Consider the following 11,797-nt stretch of genomic DNA (forward strand, 5'->3'; position numbering starts at 1 on the left):
AAACAATACCACCTAATGCAGTGTGCAGCTGCCATTTTGCTGCATCTTTGGTCCACTACAGATGACCTACATACAAACTAGAGCAGAACAAATGGACACGGCAACCCTGTAGAGAGGCAGAGGCTCGCCTTGCGTGGGAATGGTTCTCATATTTGGGTTTGTATAGGACAAAGAGACTGTTCTCAATTTGCTCACCTCACAAAAATGAAGATCAGGGTGCCTGGATAGCACAGTTGGTAGATTGGGCGGTCATTCATAGAGGTTTACTCCTCAACGCAGCAGGCCCAGGTTTGACTCCAAACTGCTACTTTTTGCTGCATGTCACTCTCCCCTCTCTCTCCCCTCTCATGTCTTCACCTGTCCTGTTGAATAAAGGCCTAAAAATGCCCAAAAAATAATCTAAAAAACAAAACTAAATATATGAGGATCAGATATGTCATGATGGACAATGCATGGACATGTTGTCAGTACTTTTCTCTGGAGACTGATGGGGAGGGGGCCATGTTTGAAAAAAAGCGCAGCAGAAGAGCCCACTTGGATGCCAGTTTGGTAGACAAAAACATGATAAAGTGCCATCTATGGTGCCCTTCCAATGGAGAAAACGTAATGAAGAGCCCCCTAGGGTGGCCCCCAAAATTGAGAAAACATGGGAGCAGTGCCACATAATGCTGCCCAAATGCTAGAAAACTTTCAGTGCAATCGTGCCATTTATAAAAAAGAATAAAAAGAAAAAAAAGAAAAAAGGTCCTCTTGCCCCTCAGACAGTCTCAGTCCACCACAAACTATGACCTTATGGATGTTGTGAAATTTTATATTTAGCAATATGTTTCTCATCTTGTTGAAAAATTTACTGCTTCTTCTTCCACAGACCATCATTGTGGTCTCCCTGCTTTAAGGGCGTGGCTGCACTGTGCTTCACCCTGTAATCTTCCAGCAGAAGTGAAGGCACCCACAGTCAGTAGTCACATTATCTCATGTTATAAATATTGTGAGATATGATGTCAGAAATCCATAAAGTTGAGGTCTTACAAGATCCAGATTTTAAAAAAGAAAGGTTAAAATTGAAGAAGCAGAGGCCAATTTTTCTGACTTTTAGTCCCTAGCATGGGTCTCGCTCCAAACATCATACATCATGGAAATCCTCCATTTTCCATGTTGCAACTCAGCTGCATTAGAAATGGCACCTCCATGCCCCCTGAATACACATTTAATTCAAACCCCACAACTCCATTGTGGAATGTTCTTCTGTTGTTGCAGTCACTGCGCTCAAATTACACCCAAGCTGAGTTACCCATGATAACATCACTATGCCATGATAACATCACTATGCCATCATCAGGGTCATTTTTTTCAAACTTTGGAAAGCTATTTCCAGAGCCACAGAAGACATACGACTGTAGTAATGCTCATGACTAATAAACTGACTTTCATGGAAACTGTCTCCCATTGAGAAAAGATTGCCAGATGTAATTAACCTTTACAAAATATAAAATCGGTATATATATAGAAAAAAAACTGGAAATGAAAACCGAACACAGATTCAACACTCTAAAAGTCTAGATGTAATTCCAGCTGTAAATGGCTGAACCCTTTAACCACAACAAGGTGTATTGATGTCGATGTTATGGTACTTTTCTGGAGCAGATAACCGAGCGTGTTAACATGATTTCTTTGACCCACATGTTAACACCAGCCTGAGCATCTTCTGTTTCAGAAAGTCCCAAACCATGTACCATCTGCCATATATCTTCATCTTACTGTGGCTTGGCAGTGGGACTTTCTGTCAGGTCAAATTAGAAGTTTGTCCACACACTGCATGTCTTCCTAGCACCACTGTGTATGCTGTTGTTATGCTTAGTCAGTTTCCACGGTGCATTGTTGGCTCGCTGATGCAATAGCTGTGATCACCTGAGAAAACCTTCCTCAGAGGAAAACACTCCCTGCTGTCAGCATCAACCTGGTTCTTTGAATGCTGTCTGGGAGCAATTAAAATGGTGCAAAACAGTAAATATGGGATAACATCTAACTGAACTAATTATTTTGCTGGAGGGTAGAAGCAAAAATATTTCTGCAAATGCAGTTCTCATTCCCTACCTTAAATGAACACACAAGAATAGCTTACCTCAGATGTACTGTAAGCACTCAGTGTTCCTCTACAAGGCAGCAATGATGCAGATCAAAATAAATAAAACCTACATTAGAAGAGGCTCGGTCTAAAGTCATCTTTATAAAACTTGGTTGCTTCAGTAACCACCCGCTTGTGTAATGACTAAAAAAGGTTCAGTTATGAGGTTAGGATCTTTAATTGAGGTCACAATTTAGTGCAGTTATTTATAAACTTCAAACGCAAGAAACTCATCTTTCCATCTCTTTAAAATACCTAGATGTTGTACTTATTTACAAGAAACTGAACAATTCATCATAAAGCAACTCCAAAGATACATATTCACTGTTAGAATTTGAGAAATAATCCTATTGCATGCAAATACACAACCACAAGTAAATTCTTTTTTTGGGCTTTTCTACAAGTGAAGATTAGTGTTGTATCAGTTTCAAAAACATGATATTTGAAGTTTAGTGCCAGCTTCTTGTGCTAGGGTGGGATAAAATATACTAATTGGCATGCATTTAAATTGTATTGTGTCGTGTTATATACTGCTGAATTCCCTTTGGTAAACAAGTGATGTACAGACTGCTGTTAATTGCAATCATCAATAAAATGTCTGTTAAGCTAACTTGTGTTTTAATTGGCACAACAATGCTGTGCAATACTGAATAAGAGTGGCTGATAAAGTAATATGTTGAACAGTAGCTGGTGGAGAAACTTCATGGTCTATAGCAACAGTACCTTAAATGGAAAGCAGAGGCAAGCATCACACAGGAGTTGGCTACTTACTGTACATATTTCAGTTGTGGCTGTTTAGCTTCAATCATCATAAAAGAAAAACATTTTCCCCCTGGAATTATTTTTAATGCTGAACAGAAACACTCTGCTTAAATGCCTTGTTCAGGTTGCTCAGAAGTGTCCAAAAAGGTCCTGAAAAATCCCATAATATTTGCATTGATATTGATAACAGACAATATCTTAGCAGTGATATTGTTATGTATCTAGGGCAGTCATCATGCACTCAATTAGGGACTGAATTACTGTGACAATATTTATTATTCTGACAGTTACAGAGATGTGTTACATTTAGGGAGGTTCAAACTTTGGGTGATCCATCTAAAATATCATCGTCATATTTCTTTTTACTAATTAAGTGTGCAGCGTATCTTTACATTCATTAATGGATAATCCTATAAGTAATGATAGTAAACAAAAGAACGGCCCCAACTAGGTTTCCTTCAAGTAATAATACAAACAAACTTATTCATTTGCACACAAAACTGACATTCTTTTATTAACAATTCTGTCATCTAAAATAGAGCATCTTAAAAATGAAACAGTGTTAAGTAGGAGCCCTCCTAATTAATAGTGCAGATATGATAAGGGGGCAAGTTTTTCAGTTTCAGAACAGAAGAATCTGATGACAAATATGGATTCACACCTGTGTATGTGTGTGTGTGTGTGTGTGTGCATGTTGCCCTCAGGTCCTGAAGAGCACAGCAGCAGCAACAGCTGTTAGAACCACAGCAGCCACAGGCCCCCAGATCACCCATGGTTTCTGAAACAAGCGGTGACACAGAAATGTAAACATGAGCATGACCACATGAAACCGCTCATCATCATAGGATTGCCAAAGCTTTGACAGAAGGAGCTTGCAGATGAAACCGATGCAGTACACAGAGAAGGCGAGTTAAAAACAGCTCTTTCAGATAAAGATAAGCCCAACAAAACCAACTAAGAGCAACACTTGTTAAGCATTAGCCATCCAGACAAGACAAACAGATGTCAGATGTTGGTACTGTGTGATAAGAGAGGTTAGAGTTTCTGAGACAACGGATTTTTGGAGTTTCCCCCGAGGAAGGCATTTTGGGGATTGAGGAAAATCTGATTAAGTCATGCAATGGTCTAAAAGACACTGATGGGAATGAAAGATGTAGGCCGATTTGACAGGAGTAATGTGTACCTTACTACCACAATGCGCCGAAGCACCAATACAGCAAAGCCAGGATAAGGCCGATGACTATGGCTTGAACAGGCAGCAATTGGGATGTCTATAGAAGGGAAGGGATATTACAGTAATCAACTGCAGTGGGACATAATTTAGTTGGGCGTAGCTTTATTAATAAACCTCTCAGTCAGTAGTCTGTGTTTGTAATTGAGGTTTACACAAATCTTAGTCAAACACGGCTGTAAATGTCTAACAGCAACAGCGGATGAGTACAGGGAAGAAGGTGTGCTGCTTAGATAAAAACAAATATGTATATATATTGTGAATCTTAAAAAAGATTCTTGTCATGCCTAGAGATATTTCACGAAATAAAACAAATGTTGCCGAAGTCTGAAGCAAAGCTCATGGTTCTTAAACCAAAACAACTGAAGATGTTCGCTTCTTACGCAAAGCTATGGGTCTGCTTTTTAACTTCATGGCAGATCATTATATCTACACTTTATGCTCCTCTCAATATATTATTTGTTAAACAATTATATATGATTTTCTTAGTGTATGATAGACCAGCACTCACCTTTGTCCCTTTCTCCTGTAACTCCTTCATGTTGGCTTTGCACTCCTCAAACTCATCTGTGAGCAACTGTTTTTCCTGCACGGTCTTCTCATATTTGTCCTTTAGGTCTGACAGCTCCGTCTTAGCCTCCTCATACTGCAGAAAACAAATCATTATTTTTTAACTTAATCACAAGACAAGTTACTTTCAATTTAATGTATGTACAGGATACATTCGGCTAATAAGGGAGCATGCTGGGGCCAAAGGTTGTTGATGTGAGTGTCAGTGATTAATTTAGGTTTGGGACAGTTCCTCACATGCTTTGTTCTCTAAGGGCTTTACAGGACAAGCAAAGACCATTGTGGGAGCACTCGGTTTCCAATTTCATTCAGTGACTAAAAGAGCCACACCACATTGGGATGAATGACTTGTGGTTAAGGATCATCTCTGCTTTCTGCTATTCAACAGTGTTCCTATCTGAGTGTCACAGCAGAGGCAGACACATCCAGCCTGCTAAACCTGACTGGGAACAGCCAGCAGTGTGCCACTGCCAACAGCAAGCGACCTCAGCGCTGTTCAGACTGGAAAATACTTTACATTTCACAACCTTTTGTTAGGAGAAAGAAGCTTGGAGTTTTGCCATCACTTTAAGACAGTTTTTTTTAGACCCAGTAGTAGTAGTAGTAGTAGTAGTAGTAGTAGTAGTAGTAGTAATAGTAGTTTTCTACAAGGCATTAGAGGAAGCCTTTAAAGCTGTGGTGGGCAGTATTTTTTGTCGTCATTGGGCAAAATTCCATAATAATATTTCAGCGTATTGTTATACAAGTGGTCCATTGGTGTTGTGCCAGTCGCAAAGGAGTTCAAAAGAATAAGTCCCTTGGGTGAACAAACTGAACCGAATCACTCTCTGAAAAAATCCTTTCAGTTCTGGGTTTATTATAACCACTTTGTTTGACCTAAATGCAACGTTCAAATCACAGACTGTACATTAAGACGTGGTTCAGTTCAGTGACTAATACAGTCAAAGCTCTGGTCAAGCAAGAATGATTTGGTGAACAAATCTTTTAGTGAACTGATCCCAGTGATTCAGTACACTGAAAAGTAGTTTTGCCGATTACTAAAATCGACACTGCTGCACCTCTATTGGCAGGCTGTAGAAGCTCTTGCCGTGACGGGAGACTTTGGCCTATCACAAGTAGTTCAGAGGGAGAGAGAGAGCATTCTTACTGGCTGTTTTACACATGCAGACAGAGAGGGGTGAGGAAGAGCTGCTGAAAGAGGTCTCACTTTACTTGAAATTCTGGTGCGGTTCGTTTGCTTTGTGTCCTAAGCTGGGTAAGTATAAGTGAAAACCACAGTAGGTGATGGGTTCAGGGCCTGTTTGTCAGTTGTCTTAAAATTAAAGATCAATCCTAACTGGGCAAAATTCTCAGGGACACATAATGTAGCCTTACTGTTAGGCAAAGGAGAGAAATCTCTTTAATCATCCTACACTCCAGGTGATAAACACAGTTGCTGATGACCAGAATAAAAAGAAAAATAATTGGATAACATGGACTACAGAGAGCTGCTGACATTCTTGGAAATGTATCACACCATATCCTAATCCCACTATTTGTACATTTAACGTTATTCCCATGATATTTTAAAGGATTTTGAACAAGGCAACACACTATCAATGTATGTTTAGGTGCAAATAAATTACTAAAGCAACATATGACATTGTATGCCCAGTTTAATAGCAGATAAAGGACAAGTGCCTGTAATTATTAAGCATTTCAGAGTAGAAATGTAGTCATTAATGGAGCTGCATATGAAATGGATATGGATGAAAGCCCTTTTATCAACTTTCTTATTGAGAAAAGTCACGCTTATCCTCTCGCTCCTACACAATAACCAAATAGTGTTACTACTGTATAGACCAAATGGTGACATATTTAGATGTGGCGAGTTTCATGTGAACATAAAATCCTTACTTTAAAACATAAAGCATGATGAACTGGAGGGATGCCATAGTATCAAAACACACTGGCAATGCATACTGGATTCTTGATGTTGGGTTTCATTTCATTTTATGGTTCTGTGTGTCATTACATTTAGATTTTATTTGTGAGAACTTCTACCCCTTGTTGAGTGTGCATGTAGGAAACACCTAGTAAACATTGGCTGTGTAAAGCAGCAGCTGCTGCAGTCCTCCTGACAGTATTCACACGGGATAAGGAGGAAATACTGTCCCAATAGCACAGCAGCAATAGTGCTGCTGTGCTATTGGGACAGTATGACATATCTCATAGATCAACACAATCATTTACTTTTTGGTGTCAGTGGACAATAAATAGATTTGAATCCTTTGGGCACTTGGGGCAGTAACCAGTGCAGCCATATGTAGACAGCTGCACTGCTTACAATGGAGCTATTTCTGTTGCATCAGTCGCAGGATGGAAAACCGACTGAATGGCAACAAGGTGTAACTGTCAGGTTTGAGCGTAGAATTATGATTGCCACTTTAGTTGATCTGCTGGTCTTTTTAGTGTAGAGAACAAACCTCTCTCTGCAGAGCCTTGCTGTTGCTGTCAGCTTCCTCCAGTTGGGTTTGCAGCTTGGCGCTATCCTGCTGGTGCTGGAGCTGCAGGGCCGCCAGCCTCTTCTCCGACTCCTGCTGGGATCCCTTTAGGGCTTTGAGGCTGTTGCTCAGCTCAGCGTTCTGGGCACGCAAACTACCAGAAACAAAACAACGCTAAATGTTCAATAGGTGAAGGATTACACAAAGAGAAGTGTGTGGTATACTGTGTAGCAAAACATGTTGGAGCAGAGTCATGTAAATAAGACAGAGGAAGCACAATGGTGGGGGTGAGGCTGAGCTCAGTGCACTGACCTGGCGAGGTCCTTCTCCAGCTGCTGCTGTCTCTGCAGCATTGCCTCTTTCTCAGAGCGCAGAGCTGCACAGTCACTCTGCAGGTTGCCCTTTTCTTTCTGGTGAGCCTTGAGGAGTTCCTCTTTCTCAGCCCTGAGGGAAGCACACTCATTTTGCAAACCACTCTTTTCCTTCTGGTGCTTATTTAGGGAGTCTTGTTTTTCAGCTCGCAGGACAGAACACTCCTTCTGTAAGCCATTACACTCCGCCTGCATTGACTGCAGCTCACTGGCTGTGACAAACAAAGAAAAAATATTTTTTAATATTCTTTTAGCAGCATTTCTTGATTATCTTACAGATTATGTTAGGGAATTCACAGCAAAAAGATTTTCTGTGTGCTTGGACGGACTAGTGTACATGCTACATACAACAAAATGAGCCATATGTCTTTACTGTGTCAGATACATACAGTTTCTCTTTTTACTGGCTATTATCATATTTTTACCATGTGGTACCTTGTATTTCTGCAGTTTTCTGCCACTGCTTGCTCTGTTGTTGAAGGTCACGCTGTAGATTGTCAACCTCACGCTCATATTTGTTGGCAGTCTGACGCCATTTTTCCAGATCCTTCGAGGTGGCTACCAGGTTGGTCTGGACAGTGGCAACGTCATGGTCCCGCTCAGCAGTGGCTGCCTCCAGGGCACGTTTCAGAGCCTTCACCTCGTCACGTGCACTTTGTAGCTCATCATGTGAACCGGAAAAAACCTCTATCTGCTCTCTGAGAATGCCCGCTTCATCTTGGAGCTGCCGCAGCTGGCCTGTCACGACCATGGTCAGCGTTTAGATTAGTAATATTGACATTTTTAGATAGAGAGAACGTTTCAATCCACAAAATGCAAAGATGTACCTTGAAGATGTTTGATCTGTTTTGCCGATTCATCAGCTTGTTGCTTATTTTCTTTTCTCTCTTCCTGCAGGATGCCTACAAAATACAATTCCATTTATTATTAAGTAAATCATGTGTATCTGACATCAAATTATCATTTGTATTTTTACCTTGTAGCTCCATGCATTTGTGTTTCTCAGTATTAGCTAGCTCCTGGGCTTCTCGAAGTTCATCATTCAAGTGCTGGATCATTTTCTCTGAGTCTCCAGAGGACCCCATATTTGACCTGGTCAGATCATCTGATAATGAAATACAGAACACAATTATTATCCAGATTAGAAGATTGTGTATACAAACATGAAAGTACCCAGCTGTAAGGGTCTTATCTTCCGTTATCTAAGTTTAAACCCTGATGATACATCAGGCAGTAATGATGGCAATTCACTTCTATAAAAATAGAAGGATAACTCAAAGTTCCACCATTATAATTTTGCTTCAGTCCCAAATATTTAACCAGGGCTGACATATTACTGATTTCCCAAGATATTAAAATGGGACTATTACATAAATTAATTGCTAACCCAGAAATAGACACAACTGCATTATGTGCATTTTTTTAAATCCAAGCTATCATTTCAAATTGTCCATTAATGGGGCAACAAACAACTCTCTGGCACATCTACATTGTTTGTTAACAGAAACTAACTGTAAACAATACACAAAGAGAATGGACTACCCAACGTTGTCAAGGGTCTGTTGTGTTTCCTAGAAGTGGAAACAAGCTCCACAAATAGTTGGGCTTTGCAATTCCCAGTGAATATCTCGATCCCCTAATCTACCATGGCTATGAAAAGAGATGACCTCATCTCAGACCAAACATTTGGCAGAGGCAAAAACAAGAGTCAGGACAGGTCAAGCATGTGCACCATAAATGGACACATTAGTGGACTGAGGCTGCCTTGAAATGATGCATTTGTTGTGAAAACTGTGATTTCATTGTGTCTGGCATGCACAGCTGCTTAAACATACTGTACAAATAGTCAAATACACACACGCTAATTGTTGATAGTGCTACCAGATGCATTGATGAAATAAATATATAAAATAAAAGGGTATGAAGCTGGAGGCTGGTGGCACCCTCTGACTCAGGCACATGACCACTGTGCTGTGTGCCAGACAAAGGATGGGCGGGCAGTGCTCTGTCCAGCATGTTTGTATGAGGTTGTGTGTTCCCTCATGCATGCATATGCATGAGGGAGAGTCAGAATGTGAGTGGGCTTCCTATACATGGGGTTTGTGTGAAAGATGAATGTCGTCTAGAGAGCCCGAGATGAAGAGAGCATTTCAGATAAGGGTGTCCCGCATGTTGTCTTTAGTAACATTAGCTATTATGGCCATTATGTCTTAGTGTAACAGACTGACACCTGACAAATGATGAGATTAGCCTGTGTGTAAAAATATCTCTCTGACTAGTTAGGGGATATTGAGCATCACACTGCCTCAAGTGACGACAGGGGAAAAAAATGTAGGAGAAAGTCTTTTTTTAGCTCAAGTGCTGAAGGCTAAAGCCATCATGGTCTATCTTTCCCCTCTGTCGGTTTCCTTCCCAATGAATGTGACAGCGCTCTTAAATGGAATCGCAGGGTTAGCACTGCTCGCTACTAAATGTCCACAGTATTCAGCAAGCCTCCATAAACCTGCTGATTAAAGTGCCAGGATCTATATCATTTTACGGACTATAGAAAAGAGAAATATCCTTATCATTTTGAAAGGACTGAGATGCTGTTGTCGTGAGGACACTGTTTGCTTTGTACTGCCTACATACTGTGCAGTGTAGCATTACAAATTCATTCATCATGCAAAATTGATTCGCTCACTAATAACGTGCACATTTTCTCATGAAAGTCCCCGTTGATTTTTAAGTTCTCTGTATTGCAATCTCTTTTATTAGGTCACTCTAAATGGCCCAAACACAGTCAACTGATATCCCCTACGAGCAAAGAGGCTCCATGTTCTAATAAGCTGTTGACATCAGAGAAATCAGCGTCTTAAACATCTACAGCACTCTGAGCTCTTAAGTCAACCAAACTTCCCTTATAGGCACAGAAACTCTTCGTAACTGTGACTCAGGCTTTTTTCCCTCTTCGCATAGTCAGTTATGATATGATATGCTGTGTCAGGTAAGAGCCATTTGAACAGCAAAACAGCAAAGTCATTCACAAAAGAATACAACTGGGTTACCTTTAATGAGCGTTACGTTATTCAGGGGATCACTCAGCTCTTTTTCATCCATTTGCTTATCTGTAAAAAAAATATATATATATATATATATATATATATATATATTGTTTATATAATACATATCATGTCAACAAACAGATTAATCACTTAATCAAAAGGCAGTGTTGACAAATAGGATACATTTAAAATAAATATCTTAACTGGATTACTAGGACTATGGTTGCATGTTGTTTTGGGCAAGGACTTTATTATTTAAAAAGGTAAACAGAAAGAAATCCATGCTCATCTGAGAACACATAAGTACTTTTGAAAGAGGCAGCAGGAATTTCCTTGGAGGAATAGGTCACAGCATTAGTACTAATAAGGTCAAGAAGAAAACATAGCAGAAATATTACCTTAGGTGATCCAGGAGCTACAGTACTCTATGTGCTGAGGATGCAGCAGTCTCTGGCATGAAGAACTCTTCTCCAACTATCAGATTTTTTCAGATGCGAAATGGACCAGTCCAAGCAGTGAGGAGAGGTGGGGGGATACACCGGGGGGATGACTGATCACTGTGTACAAAACCTCTCTGCTATTGTTAGACTGAAGCCAATGAGGACAAAGAAATAGTTGAAAATAAGTGAACAAATATCTCAAGTGTGTTACAATTCTACGCTAGAGGTAAGTTAGATGGATGTCCTCAAAGACAGGACCCCCCCTATTTTGTGGCTGAAGTACCCCAGCCCCTCCACACTAGGTCACGCATCCGAGAAGGGCATGTCGGAAGCTGCAGCTGCATACTTACAGAGAGGTTTTGTTCAGAGAGCTGAGCTGCTCTCTGACCAGTTGGTACTGATGTGAAAATCTACAGGATGACACCGAATAAAGGCCTGTGTGAGAGTGTGTGTCCTGTATGTCCTCCTCTATTGTTTTTCCTTGTAGGTCACTCTATTGTAGGGTCAGATCTACATGTCATCCTGAAGTTTTGCTGTGACTATTACAGGGACAAACTGTGTGCATTGTTTAGCTAATTTGTATTGTACTGGCCTATAAAATACATAAGCATAGGCTCCTCAGCATGCTTTGAAATGTTTGTGGCTGAGGTGAAATCAAAAGAAAAGAACGCAGTGGCCTAAATTGAAAAGCATGATATTTAAAGGCTCCTTTGATATCACTTCTATTTAGGCAAATAAAAGGTTTCCCTCTGGTCAAAAAGCTTTCGTAAC

At 40.3% G+C, this 11,797-nt stretch overlaps 1 protein-coding gene across 2 annotated transcripts; it reads right to left on the reverse strand.

The window, feature by feature from the left end:
- Positions 1–3,143: 3,143 nt before the first annotated feature.
- Positions 3,144–11,153, reverse strand: slmapb (sarcolemma associated protein b). Of its 2 annotated transcripts, XM_032521955.1 has the most exons (10): positions 10,985–11,153; positions 10,590–10,649; positions 8,519–8,647; positions 8,370–8,444; positions 7,978–8,280; positions 7,484–7,754; positions 7,154–7,325; positions 4,630–4,764; positions 4,071–4,158; positions 3,144–3,665 (listed from the first exon to the last, which is right to left on the reverse strand). In XM_032521955.1, exons 2-9 carry the CDS (start codon positions 10,639–10,641, stop codon positions 4,075–4,077), a joined length of 1,221 nt encoding a protein of 406 aa, XP_032377846.1. In that variant the 5' UTR covers positions 10,642–10,649; positions 10,985–11,153; the 3' UTR covers positions 3,144–3,665; positions 4,071–4,074. The 2 variants fall into 2 exon arrangements, with proteins under 2 accessions (XP_032377846.1, XP_032377847.1); XM_032521956.1 differs by lacking the exon at positions 4,071–4,158 and having other exon boundaries at positions 10,985–11,152.
- Between the last annotated feature and the right edge of the window lie 644 nt (positions 11,154–11,797).

This window comes from Etheostoma spectabile, chromosome 7 (assembly GCF_008692095.1).
Source record: "Etheostoma spectabile isolate EspeVRDwgs_2016 chromosome 7, UIUC_Espe_1.0, whole genome shotgun sequence".
Taxonomy (NCBI): domain Eukaryota; kingdom Metazoa; phylum Chordata; class Actinopteri; order Perciformes; family Percidae; genus Etheostoma; species Etheostoma spectabile.